This window comes from Kwoniella shandongensis, chromosome 1, assembly GCF_008629635.2.
Source record: "Kwoniella shandongensis chromosome 1, complete sequence".
Classification (NCBI taxonomy): domain Eukaryota; kingdom Fungi; phylum Basidiomycota; class Tremellomycetes; order Tremellales; family Cryptococcaceae; genus Kwoniella; species Kwoniella shandongensis.
This window is the reverse complement of record NC_089287.1, coordinates 1,241,782-1,255,255: the sequence shown is the minus strand read 5'-3', so window position 1 is coordinate 1,255,255 and position 13,474 is coordinate 1,241,782. Positions and strand designations below refer to the sequence as shown.

Sequence of the window (13,474 nt, the reverse complement as noted above, 5' to 3'; positions counted from 1 at the left end):
GCCACCTGCGCCACTAATATCGTGTTTCAACATCATAGCATTGGAAGGAAGTGCCTTTACAGTGCAGTGCAGTGCATGCCTGTAGATGCGCCGTAGTATGCTATGCATATTCTATGCAAAGGAATGACGCTATGCCTTTTGTTGGATCTAACAAAGCGGGATAGATACGATTGGTAAGTTTCAACAATGGTCTAGATCGCTATTGCATACGAAAACCCTAAATGATTTAGCTCAGGTCCCTCCAACTGTCATCGCTTTTTACCCCTCGCGTCGGTCAGTTGAACCCCGCATACTACTACTAAACTGTACATCCGCATCCATCCGCATCGCATCATCGTATTTCATCTGTTTCATGATATTATTTAACCGGCCATCCCAATCTCCCATTCCATCCGCATTGGTACATAAAAGTGCATCAACCTCTCGCTCCACTTTACACCACATTCCATACTCACAGTCCTTCATAGACACATACATACATACAAACAGTACATCCTCATCACTCTCACTCTTACACTCGATATCGCACACATACATACACCACACCACACATAACAATGAGATTCACACTCCCCCTCACGCTTTCCATCACGGTGCTCTCCACCCTCGCTGCAGCTACTGCTGTCCCCAACGCCAACGCCGACGCTGGATCAAAGGACGTCGTCTTTGTCGCTCGTGGAGCCGAGAGTGAAGGTACTGGACCTTGGATATGGCCTAAACGACAGACTGGAACTACCGGAAGTGGAGACGGTACAGACGGTACTACCACTGGTACTGGTGCCGATGATGGATCAACCACCTCGGACGATACCGGTGCCGACGACGGCACTGGAACTGGCGACGATGGAACAACCGATGCTGGTGCCGATGCCTCTGGCACTGATACTGCAGCCGGTGCGGAAGAGACCGATAGCGGTTTCGACGGTACGGGTGGACAAGAGACAGATGGCGGCCCAAGGTGAGTTGACCATGATTATTTTTGGGTGGCGTGGGCTTGTGCGTGTCACAGCGGGGGTCTTAGGGGACTTTGGTATTCTGGTGTCAACGCAAGCACTGTACATCCTGGACACTGCAGTGCGGGCGCGCTGGTGGAGGGGACGAACGTGGTATAGTGCACTGCACGCATCGCGATGTCGCAGCATCTTGCTTAGTGTCAAACTAGCACCTGCACCATTTATATCCGCGGAGTAGTCTTTTGGGGTTATCCGTGCGGGGGGTCAAGGCTTGCACAGCTCGCTAACTCTACTCCTTCCTTTACCCATCTATACAGCCTTACAGCCGCCGGTACCGACTCCATCTCCCAACCCGTCGTCAACACTCTCACTTCCGCTACTTCTCCCGCCACAGACCCCAACACCGTCATTCCTGCTAGTACTACCCCGGCCTCCGCTGCGACCTCGAAAGCTTCGGGTGTGACCAACTACAACACGACTACCAGGAGTAACGGTGCGGTCAGCACGTCACCTGCGCAGACTGTGAGTGTTTGAAAAATTTTCTCCCGTCCAGCTAGGATATACCACTCTCATCCCTTGATCTCCTCCTGGTTGCATCGCTGCTTGTCCTTCTGATGTAGCGCTGACTGTCCACTCCTTCCTCGCAGACCTCCCGAGCATCCACTACCGCAAGTGCCAGCTCCGCTGCTAGTGCCGCCTCCCCCGTCCTCGGAGGTATTAACGTCCTCTCTCTCGTCACTGTCGTCCTTGCAGGCGGTCTCGGTGTCGTGAGGGTGTTCGCGTAGATGTAGAAGACTACCGTTCTTTCTTACTCTATCCTCTCATTAGACTCGTCGCTTTACCCACCCACGGACTATCAGAATCATTTACTTCTCCTTCCTCGTCCCGCTGTACGTTTGAAACGTCAGCTTGTAGCATGTTCATACTTCCATCAGGACAATTATGCATCGAATCGTACATGTACAGTGGTGGTGGTGGTGGTGGTAGTAGAATCGACCACACGGAAAGCCTGCAGTGTTTGAACTCTGAGCCTCCGACTCATCTGCCAGTATGAAATGTTGTGTACGTTCACTTGTACAACGCTGAGCTGTCTCGAAGCGATTACGCCTACTGATTGATAGTCAATACCATGGACCGCGAATGAGGAGAAGAGATATTCGAAACGTCCATGCATCTCGCAAGAAGCAAAATATAACAAGAACCGTCCATCCGTCCATTTCCTCTCTCTTTGTCTCTTTGTCGTATTGAAGCATCATTCATCAAGAATGATCACTTGTCTAAAGTACGCAAAGACCGACAATTCCTCCTACCAGAGACAGACCCGTCGCTCCGAGGATATGGATCGATCGTCCAGCTTCACTAGTAGAGTTGGAGTTGGCAGCTTGTGCCAGGGGAGTCGTAGAGTTGGCAACTGCTACTGCACCAGAGGTAGAGGTGAGTGGCTTGGAAGTAGGAGCTGTGAGCAAAGCGGGCGCAGCAGCGGCGGTGGTGGTGGCAGTGGTAGAGTTGGATTTTACTGCGCCAGACGCGGCAGATGATGAGGAGGTGGAACGAGACGAAGAGGATTTGGCGGATTTGGATGACGATTTACTATTGCGTAAGATGAGTCAGAGTTGCCGACAGAATAGGTGTAAGCGCAGCGACTCACGAGGCGGAAGATGACTTTGAAGCAGCACTAGCCTTTGAAGTAGTGCTTGCGGCAGCGGCAGCGGCGGATGCTATGACACACTTTCCTCAGCACCGCGTAGAGCAGACGAAAGATTACTCGACGACTCACCACTCCAAGTTTGCGCAACGGCCGATTCTGCATCTGTCGCACTTGCACTCGCTCCCGCTTGTCCGCCTTCATCTTCCCCCGCGTTGGGATCGGCATTAGTCGCCGCGACGGCCAAACAACTATCGTCCTCTGATTCTTGCACTTTGATATTCTGGACGTATCCCGTATCACCGTTCGCGTCTGTGATTTGGAAGATGAGATCGTCTCCAGCAGGTTTGGATACGGTCCATGTTGTCCAGTCTTCGGTCAAGGAGTCGAGAGTGGTGATGACGGTTTCGCCAATGTAATAACCTCCTTCTCCAATTTCGAGAGACACAGGTGGCTGCAAAGCGAGCGGGCGGCATCAGCATCAGAGTAACAAAAACTAGACTATGGAGCATGGGGAATGGGGATTGGGGATGGATCGACAATTGTAACCCGGTGATAAGGATAGCTCGCACTTACCACAGCCCCAGTCCAGGTGATGGTAGCCTGACCACACTGGTTGACATTATACGTCGATACGGTGATGTTGTTGACTACGTTGCGTGGCGTGGCGTGGGGTCAGCACAAGCTCAAAGCGATTGTCTCAATCGTTGTCCCCCTGTTCTTGTTCCACCGCTACCGCCTGTCGGATGGTGGTTTCACTATCCACTCCTAAGGCCACTCCTTCCTTCGGAATGGAAACCACAGACACGACTTGTCAACTCACTATAACCTCCCGCAAGGACTTCACCAACTTTCGCGCCAGCCCTCTTATCCGCCGATACCACTCCTGCAGCCACTCCCGAACCAGCGAGAGCGAGAAGAGCTACTACAGCCTTGTTGTTGTTGTTGAATGTGAACATCGTATTTGGTTTGTCGAATTCTTATCGGGTCTTCGGATGATGTGATTTTGTTGAAAGTTGAGAGACAGTCGTTTGTATGCGTGATGTGATGTGGAATGAACGTCGTTTACCTCGCCTGGAGGGTTTGTGTTTATACTGTTAGTCGTCAAGACGTTTGAGATGATATGTAGAGCAAGAAAGATAAGTTGGAAGTAATGTCAATGAAAGAAAGGGCGATCACGATCAAGGTCAGTATCTTTACTGTCAACAATCTCTCTCGAGGGACTTGACATTCACCTTCGATCACGATGACAATCACGGATCTCGCGTTCGGCGGCGGTAAGGGGAAAGGTGCGTTTCGTATTCGTATCTTTTGGTGAGCGTGCCTTTTTGTGGTTATTGCACCATTCGCGTTTTAGCATGCTCCTCTCCTCTCCTCTTAGGACACCTTGGTACAGCATTCCATGCTCAGGGTGAGAAGGGAGAGAACAGGACAGCCGACGGTGTAAAGGTTTAGTTTCTTTACGCGTCTTTTTTCCAAAAAGAAAGAAAGAACGCACGAAATGAAATACAGTATGAGTACACGACGCGTCTTTCACTCCGCGTTGGGTCCATTCGTTCCTGACCTATTCGGAGAGAATAAAAGAACAGAAAGGGATCGACATGACGTACAAAAGTGCAACTTGCAATGTGCAACTTGGAAGCGTCGAGTTGTGCTTGATGCATGAAGTGAGAGAGTAGTCTGATACTGGCGAAGGGCGAGCTCGTATGAATGCATTGTCGGTTCCGTGAGATTGGGTGATCGCCGGCATTTTCGGTACCTGGGCAGTATAGTCCGTGTAGCGCGTCTTTTCGTTGGTTGGGTCTTCTAGGGAGGTGGGGGAGGCGCATGGACACGCAGTTCTCGGTGCGAGATCTGATCATCAGTTAGTGGTTGACATACAAGCGCACATAGATAAACATGTAAGTTTTATCAATCGGTCACAAAAATCGGATGAGGTACCTATGATATCGAGTTCCGGAATTCTTGGCTTCGATGGAGGAACGATGTTGAGAAACCATACCCACCTTTGGCGTTGGACATCAACACACCAGGGAACTTGTGTTGCGCGTCAGCACAGACCGTTGATCGACAGTTTTCCGTCCCCACGTACGTTTCGTTGTAGCGTCGGCAGTCTCCGAATGAAAGCTCGGACCGCCGACTGGCATGGCAACTGGACATTCACTCACGCGCAGTCCCCACTCATCCAGACGCTCTCACATCAGGGACATCTGATGTCTTGTCAGGTCACGTGGAGAGGGAGCGGGAGGGCGATCACCTTTACAGCTGAGTGATGATGAGCTAGGAACGCTGCCAGGCCTCCTCTTACTAGAACTCCCGATAGTTGGGGGAATGATTCGTTTATGCTGGTATGCAGTCTGTATTGCTCACGGATCAATATCGTCCCTGGCTCGCCCGCCCTTTCTCCTTCGTATGCCGCTAACCTTTACGACCGCCGTCGAGGATCAGCAAACAGGTCGACTGCATATGTGCTTCATCGATGATCAGGTTCTGCACGGTCCTGTTGATCCTCGTTCTCCTCCTCAGTCGAACCGGCTCGAGCGTGCGCCAATACTGGTTAGCTCAAAGGAAGGTTGTGTGATCGTGGGAAGGATGAGGAACGCCATGTTGCCTCGATCTGTCGTCTGTCTTCTTCGTTTGTCTCGTTGTTTAGTTCCCTTTGTCTTGGGATCTTCGGGGACTTGCTTCTCGACGCAAACCACACTCCTCGATAATCAAACACGCGATCAAGATCAGAGGTGTAAGTTGATGTCTGTGATCATGTGGGACCAGTGAGTACCACAAGTTGCACCATTCTCGTATCAATGAGTCATCCCATCACTTCCTGCAATCCCCCCCCTCCCCCCCTCAGTCATGTTGACATCACGTCATTGCTCATCTCCGCCTCTATTCAACCGTGTCTTATAAACACCTATCATTGAACGCGTTACCTTATCTTGACGCTGAGAATGTCTTAATCATGTCGCAGAGATACCACACCAAGCTCCACTGTTGGTAAGCCGAGACAAAAGCGTGTCAGTCCCACCGTTGTCGAAGAAGAAACCTCTCTACTCAATCGATATATGAGAGACAACGGTCTCTGCTTGATGCCAATCTCCTCGCAAGCAAATGACGAAATATCATCCTTGATATCCTCGTACCCAACGTCGACTTCGATCCACTCGCAATACTCGTACCGCACAGGTACCAAATCTCGACGACCGACTGGAATCGCAAGTCAAAGTCGGAGAAAGATCTCGAAGGTGTCGTTGTCGACGTCTATCCGAGACAGACGGGAAGATAAACATCTCACATGTCCAGGTACAACGACCGCCACCATCACGACACCACCACCACCACCACCACCACCAAAATTGACCGCTGCCCCTGTCTTGGTCTCACATTCAGACATCCTGGAATCCGATACCGATACCGATACCAATGTTTCAAGCTTCGATCACGCGTTTGATTTCGGTTTCAATACAGGAGACAAGACGCTTGCAACTCCATCGCCGCGTATGCTTTCCATCCATCCCAAAGATGTCGTTCGTAAGTAATCATTTTCTTTCACTTCCGTTCGTCGCTCTTCTCCGTTTGACTTTCTCGATGAACTCTTGGCACATTTACTCGGCCGTGAGTGAGCGCGGTGTCTGTTCTCCACGCAATTACGAATACCTCCCGTCAGACCTAACTATCTATCACCGACCACCCATCCACAACCGGTGTTCCTTGCTTGGCCTGCGTACATTGCACGACTCAACCATATTTTCCCATGCTTTGTTTTTGCTTTTGCTTCTTGTGTGATGTCTTGATTTCCGTTTTCCCCTTTCCCATCCTATCAAACCTTGATACCCATTAAATTTCCTTTTCCCTCCTGCCGCTTTGCATGTTCAGTTCAGGGCTTCATCACATTTGAGAGGCTTAGATTAACGCCACCTCTCGTGTTCTTTTTGCATCTTTTGCACCAACGTAATTCCGATCCGTGCCGGTCTGCCGCACTTGGAAGTTCAGTCGGATAGGTTTATTACGATACATCACGGAGGGGCACGTTGGATTTACGCACCGCAAAATAGGTCAAGTGACGACATCCTCTGTGCGCTTCACCCTGGTTGCTTTTCCTATTCAGTTGGGTGGATGTTCCCCTTCCTTCCGACCTGATTGGTTGGGTGGTTGGTTTGGTCGAGATTACAATTTCTCTTTTTGCTCAACCTCATACTTACTTTACGTGTGCAAGCCCACGAGGTAAAAAGGTTAGAGTAATAAGCAATATTATGTCGTGATGGCAATGATAATGGTGGCGGGCGACAAGCAAGGGCGGTGGGTGGAAAAGCAAAGCAAAGGAAAGCCTTCCTGCATTATGCTGTCGATTCCGTGTTGATTGGTTGGTCCAATCAGTCCAATCAATAGGTTAGCGCTTGCCGCAGGTACGATATCTTGCTATCAGTCAGTCGTCCAACGTGGTGGGCGAGCCCCATACTTTAGACTCGTTTTTTTTCTATACAAATCTTTCCTTGGGTGTTTCTGTGCGAAATCAGGACGAAGATCTGTCTGTTTCTCTTTTCGCGAAATCCATCTTCTTCCCTCTTCTTTACTTCTTCTCAACACGTCTGTCATCTGTCTTTTTGTCACCTATCGCTTGAGAAGAGGTCGATCGATCTCATCGCTCAATCATTCAATTACATTAATCACTCACTCCCTCATACACCGGTGGTCGCAATTAACTTACGCCTTGGTTGGGTGTTCTCATCGACGTTGCCGTCATCGAATTCGTTGTAAGTGGGATTTAAACTTTGTGGACCGGAGTGATCAGGGACTGGGACTAGGAGATATACAAGGGTTCCATGCCATCAGTTACCACATCCGGGTCCCTTTGCCGTCTGGAAATTCTCCGCTTCCGATCAAATCACTCTATCAAAATCATCACTCGCGTCATGTCCGAGAACTACACCTTCACAACTACGACCACCACCGCCATCGCCCATGCATGCATGCATATGGTAGAGGGGTGGTGGTGGTGGTGGTGGTGGTGGCGCACAGGGAGGGGTTGGGGGTGATCGTCTTTCCTTCTGATCAGAAGGTAGGCAGGGCGATCGAATGGATATTCAAGCGTAGATGAAAATATAACGGAAAACGTGATTGATACCGAGAAAGGAGAATTTGAGGGAAAATCTCTATCTCGTTCCGTTCCGAGAAGGGGGATGGGATGGGGTCGATTAGTCTTTTCTCTGGATGCGGAGGCGTTCCTAAATCATGTCGTCGCTTTTTACCGCTTTCCTTTTCGATTATCGTTTTGGTTTTCGATTTGGTTTGTTCGTGTAACACCTCCTCTCTCTCTCTCGCTTTCTTACTCCGGCTGCGGTCTATGCCGGCGTAATAGCAGTAGCAGAAGCAGTAGTCTTTGCCTAGTGGAAGCAGTAACCAACTTTACAGAGCTCGGAACTGCTGGCACACTGCCAATCACACTTGCTCATCCCTCACACATTCATCGCCATCACCAATTGCATCTTCGATCCTTATGATCTTGTCTGTTTCACTTATTGCTTCTATATACCTTCCAACCAACGACTGAACCCCAGAACGGTTGCATACCCAACCGACAGAAGAAACCACGCTGACTAGTCTTCTTCGACACATCACCTTAACCCCCGATTCCCTACACTTGTCTCACTCGGTTGTCTCGGACCTCTCTGCCACCCCCTGTGACTTCTCTCCGACACGCCGCGTCCCACTCTCATTCCCATCTCATCTCATCTCATCTTCCTCGCCATACGTATACGACAACACACCGTCGCGATCACACTTCAGGTGAGTCGACTTTTGCTTGTGTCGCCAACGTTGTCATCGCTGACAAATGCAATTGACAGACATGTACCACACCTCAGCGTCGCAGGTGAACCTACCTCCGCCTATCAGTCAGCACCGGCTATATCAACCTCCCGCTCCTTCTTACCCACGCCCTCAATACGCTCCTAGAACAGGAATGGATTCGTTCGGTCTCCCACCTTCCCCTTCCTCCCAGTTCTCACCGGATACACCGAATACTTCGGCGCCGTACGCATCAACGGTTGGTTCCACGCTCCTGCAGTCTAGACCGTACATGTCACCCCATCTGTCCGGTCAATTCAATGATCTCTCCACACAAAGTCCTGCGATCCTTCATGGCCAGCCTCGACCTGGGCCATCGAATGTGAGCGAGAGTCATGTGGCGGTGCACGAGTGGGGACCGGACGAGGGGACACAAGGCACGCAGCTCACGGTCAAATGCGACGTTAATTTCCCATCATCCACCCCTTCGTCCATCAATGATGGTTCCTCTCCTGATCCCTCACCCAGGATGTCGGGCAAGGCCCTGCGAGTGGTCTTTGGTCAACATCCGGTACAAACGGCGGTGCATCTCCTTATGAACTCGAGTCAAATGGGAGGCGGACAGCTATGTCAGCTGTCAGCCACCGTGCCCAGCTGGTCAACTACAGGAGCTGGTGGCATGGGAGGCGGCAACAGGGTGCAGGTGTTCGTACAGGTGTTGGCGGAGAACCATGCGATCATAGAGTCGGTTCCCCTGGGCGATTTCGTATACAATAATGGAGGACCTCGAGGTTAGTCTATTAATGATGGATGTTCTAGCTTCGCTGACAATCCCACAGGTAATCCACTGAAACGAGGAGGAGACACAATGGAATCATCTCGCCCATCCCCACATGCGTTGCATCGTCGAGTCATCTCGACGAGCTCTGCAGCATACGGTACACCAGAAATGCAGCAATATGCTACCATGCCGTCGACCTACCATCCTAGTCCTTCTGGTCGATGTGAGTTGATTTATAAATACCGTCAAGCTATCGCTGACAGCCTTTCTTAGCGGTCGCCGAGAGTTCTGGCTCGTGGCAGAGCCCTTACATGGCTCCTAGCTCTTCCCTCCCGTCACTTCCCCAACCAGCGCCCCCTCCCTACACCCCCGGGCTTCAACCCAGTCTTATGCGCTCGACACAGCTCACTCCCGGCATTCCAGCGCCAACTTCGTATGTCAACAGTGGTCAGAAAGCGTGCTTGGAACTAAATGGGGATCTGATGTCGATGTCTAAGGGATGGTGAGTGAAGACTAATCCCATGGTCGTCGGAACTTCGCTGACGTTTCGCGCAGGAGTACCGAGGAATGGCATTCTCGACGGCGATTGGTACAGTTCTGGCGACGCCAGGAGGGTACAACCATCCATGCAGCTTTCAAGCCGATATCTCAAGCCGAATACCCAGCATTTCAACAGTCTATCATCATATCCTGTATATTTCGGGAAGACAAAAACGCCTGTTTCGTCACCTCTGTTGACGCGATCTACCTGCTGGAGGCTCTGGTTGGGACACGTTTTACCGTCGAGGAGAAGAACCGAATCCGAAGGAATTTGGAAGGTTTCCGACCGATCACCGTTTCGAAGAGCAAACCCGGTAGCGAGGACTTCTTTCGACTGATCATGAACTTTCCGAACCCGAGACCGAGGAATATCGAGAAGGATGTAAAAGTCTTTCCATGGGAGATTTTGGGTCCGGCACTGAAGAAGATCATCGGGAAATACGTGAGTCGAAAGATCTGTGACGTAAATCGACGACTTGGTAGGAGCTAACGTACATCAACAGTCCGCGAGCTTTCCTTATGCACAATCAAACCCTAGTATGCCTCCACCACCTCCGCCCTCGATGCTCCCTCCACCTCATTTCGCTATGTCTCATCCTCTGCAACCGATGATGTCCACGACGCCTATACCCGAGGACGACTACGTGAAAGACGAGTACAGCCAAATGAGCGCCAGCACATCCGGACCACCTGCGTCTGGATCAGCTCCGCACTTGGTCTCGCACTCCAGCAGCGAATCCTCGACTTCTTACGCTCAATCATCGGCTTACTCTCACCCAACGAACAATCCTCACACACCGCAACATGGCAGTTCACCGGGAGCATATAGAAGCGTTTCGGCTGCTTCGGGACCGACACATCAAGCTCACGGGTCGGAAGAGAAGACAGGAGGATATCTCAACCTGTCACCGTCTTATGCTCAACCAGGATCTCAGTGGGTCAACGGTTCAAATGTCGATCCCAACGATACTATTGGAGGTTCTTCGGGCTCGTATGTCCTGCCGAGCGGGATGGGATACCCGGATCAGCCCCATCAGTTACCGCATGTCCACCAGAGCGATATTTCAAGACAACCAAGTTCGAGCGATCTGAGAGTGATGTATCCGGGGATGTCGTAGGGTTTGTTTCCGGTAGAATTGGATTTCGTCATGTTGTCACCTTTCTCGTTTCTCAATTTATACACTTGCACATATAGTATCTCTCACCATATTTCCAATCTTCTGTTTGTAGATTAGTCATTACACTTGCATACATGTTATCGTATTCTGGGTCTGCTCGTCCTCCTCCAGCCATAATCATCTCGTCAGATGGCAGCATACCATCTGATTACGCCTTTGGAATGACGGTCCGATCTCATCCCTATGACCTGCTACTCTTGATGACTCTACCAGAACACCCCCAGCACCTTCCCTAGGCAACGGTCATATAGACATTGAATTCGCCTAATCTTGATCGATGGCTCTGAACAAGATATCAAGACCTCGATCGTGTATGGTACTTAGTAGCTCCCTTGTTCTTGAGCACTGGCCCACTCCCCCTAGATGAAATCATGATGAGCGATTCCGATCAGGTCAAACGTTTCATCTTTTCTCGTCTCATTTCATCTCATCGTCGCCTTATCTCCCCTTTGAAAGCTCACTCCAACTCGCTTAACCACATCCCTCCACCTTTGTCCTCCTCTTACGTGTTGCGCCACGACCACCAGCCCCTTCTCCAAGTATCAATCAAAGGCATATCGTCGTCCATTATCAGCGCATACAGTAGATTACAGACAATTGCTACGACTTTCCATTACGTTCCACTCGACTCGACTCGAGAGGGTCAAAGGAACTCAGAGTGTTGTATGAAGATTGAACGGAGATCTCTCCTTGATCGTCCTTTGATTAGGTCTAGTCGTACGATCTCAATGCGCCTTGAGCTATGGGAGCGAGTCTGAGATCTGTATAAAAGGGGTGAAGAGATTGAGTAGATTCGTCTTTGTATCTTCAGTACAATATCATTCAGTTTTCATACATATTTTACTACAGCAATCAACCATCAACCAGATCAAGCAAGCAAGCAATCAACATGTCTGACAACCAGGGTAAGGACCAGTTAACTCATCACTCTCCGTTCATCACACCCTTCTCCAATGTCCACTGCGACCGATGAGTTGTTCGCCACCTCCCTCTCCGAGGACAGAAGCTAATGTGACTTCATCCCCTCTCGTCGTAGAAACCGTCCCTACCCAGACTCAAGTCGAGACCAACCCCACCCCTGCTCCCGCGGCTGTTCCAGCTGAGCAGGCCCAAGCTCCTGAGGCTGAGAAGCCCGCCGACAAGGAGGCCGAGGAGCCCGCTGAGGAGACTCAGAAGGAAGGTGAGTGTTGTTCTTGCGATTGTCAGTCCGATCCAACATTACACCTCTTCGTCCTTGATGGTCTTGTTCGTACCGTCGTCTTGTCGTCTTTCTCGCTCGCTTGCCTCTCTCGTGCACACATCATACGTCTGCTCCTGATATACTAACGTGGTATATTCGTTCGCAGGCGAGACTACTGCCTAGACCCCATCCCGTACTCCTTTCGCAAGTTAGTTTGGTCCGATGAGGAGTGAGACCCGGTTCAGAAAACGATGCGAAAGACAAGTAGGGAGACGGAGGACGTCGGCTTAGCCGCGCGGACCTGTCCTCGACCAGCCATAGGAGGAGGTAGTGGTAGTAGTGATCGTTATGCATCAGTATTATAAACAGATCACCAGGAGTTGCAGTCTGATTGCGTGACCAAAAAGAGCGTTTCGAGTCAGTGAAGCAGAATCGACGAGAGGATTAGCAAACTTGACATTTTGACACTTATCCATGCCAGCCTACACCAAAAATCATAACCGCGCGCTAGTCCCCGTTGAAAGTATTTTGCATCCCTCTTCAACAAGTATCCGAAACCATCATGGGTCTATAGATTCCCTTCTTACAACTTGCCGTAGAGCTCCTCCCTGGTGTTGATGCCTGGGGACAGGGACAATGAGTTAGCATGTATTCCTCTTCGATTATCCAACAGATCCCACTATGCCCTTCTTATACCACCGTCTCTCGTGCCATGCTGCAGCATCCCTTTTATCCTGAAAGGGAGACACTCACCGAGCTCTTCGAGAGTGGGCTTCAACTCATCCAAATAAGCCTGGTATTGTCCCTTGTTCTCAACCTTCTCCTTGACACCCTCGAGGATCCTGACGGCGGTCGCGTAGTCGTTGACCTTTCGAGCGGCCTTGAGGGCGGCGCTGATGACCTCGGTGGAAGGGACGAGATCGTAGGCGAAAGCGTTGTTGAGACCTCGTTGAAGCTCGAAGAGATCACCGACAGAGGAGAAGAAGGTGTGGTATCGAGAGTTGAAGGACTCGAAAGATTCAGTCTCGTGAGCGTGAGCACCGCCAGATGAGAATCGGACGGCTATGTACAAATCAAAAGTATGAGAATTAGCATCTGACCCATACACACATGTTATAACAGGATGACATGGGGACAAGCAAAAGGCAGGACGAGGTGATATGGGAGATGGGAGATGAATGCATCTCTGCGAATTGAGACCCGAACTGGTGGAGCGACGAGGAAGAAATTGATCAACACATACCGGTGAAAGCAAGAGGTCGAGCAACAGACACGACAGGTCGAGCCCTGATGAGTGTTCGAGAGACGGAGGCGAGCATGACGATGGTTGGTGGTTTTGAGAGGTGGATGAGAACTGAGTGGGGAGTGTTGACGGGTCGAGGATGAACAGTAAAAGGAATGGATGAGAGTGGA

At 50.6% G+C, this 13,474-nt stretch overlaps 6 protein-coding genes across 6 annotated transcripts; 4 read left to right on the top strand and 2 right to left on the bottom strand.

Annotated features, from left to right (window-relative positions):
• Positions 1–557: 557 nt before the first annotated feature.
• Positions 558–1,738, top strand: CI109_100445 (uncharacterized protein; the record flags this gene model as incomplete). The annotated part of the gene is made up of 3 exons (XM_032002894.1): positions 558–958; positions 1,271–1,475; positions 1,601–1,738. The coding sequence occupies 3 exons, from the start codon at positions 558–560 to the stop codon at positions 1,736–1,738; spliced, it is 744 nt and encodes a 247-aa protein (XP_031862701.1).
• A 492-nt stretch (positions 1,739–2,230) lies between these two features.
• Positions 2,231–3,557, bottom strand: CI109_100444 (uncharacterized protein; the record flags this gene model as incomplete). Its single annotated transcript, XM_032002895.1, has 5 exons — positions 2,231–2,543; positions 2,602–2,671; positions 2,731–3,052; positions 3,175–3,248; positions 3,422–3,557. 5 exons carry the CDS (start codon positions 3,555–3,557, stop codon positions 2,231–2,233), a joined length of 915 nt encoding a protein of 304 aa, XP_031862702.1.
• A 1,801-nt stretch (positions 3,558–5,358) lies between these two features.
• CI109_100443 (uncharacterized protein) lies at positions 5,359–6,134 on the top strand (the record flags this gene model as incomplete). Its single annotated transcript, XM_065966794.1, has 2 exons — positions 5,359–5,369; positions 5,567–6,134. The coding sequence occupies 2 exons, from the start codon at positions 5,359–5,361 to the stop codon at positions 6,132–6,134; spliced, it is 579 nt and encodes a 192-aa protein (XP_065822866.1).
• Positions 6,135–8,443: 2,309 nt separating this feature from the next.
• CI109_100442 (uncharacterized protein) lies at positions 8,444–10,821 on the top strand (the record flags this gene model as incomplete). The annotated part of the gene is made up of 5 exons (XM_032002896.2): positions 8,444–9,173; positions 9,222–9,386; positions 9,437–9,665; positions 9,719–10,145; positions 10,207–10,821. The coding sequence occupies 5 exons, from the start codon at positions 8,444–8,446 to the stop codon at positions 10,819–10,821; spliced, it is 2,166 nt and encodes a 721-aa protein (XP_031862703.2).
• Positions 10,822–11,850: 1,029 nt separating this feature from the next.
• Positions 11,851–12,244, top strand: CI109_100441 (uncharacterized protein; the record flags this gene model as incomplete). Its single annotated transcript, XM_032002897.2, has 2 exons — positions 11,851–12,061; positions 12,228–12,244. The coding sequence occupies 2 exons, from the start codon at positions 11,851–11,853 to the stop codon at positions 12,242–12,244; spliced, it is 228 nt and encodes a 75-aa protein (XP_031862704.2).
• A 400-nt stretch (positions 12,245–12,644) lies between these two features.
• On the bottom strand, positions 12,645–13,380 carry CI109_100440 (uncharacterized protein; the record flags this gene model as incomplete). The annotated part of the gene is made up of 3 exons (XM_032002898.1): positions 12,645–12,682; positions 12,815–13,123; positions 13,305–13,380. The coding sequence occupies 3 exons, from the start codon at positions 13,378–13,380 to the stop codon at positions 12,645–12,647; spliced, it is 423 nt and encodes a 140-aa protein (XP_031862705.1).
• Between the last annotated feature and the right edge of the window lie 94 nt (positions 13,381–13,474).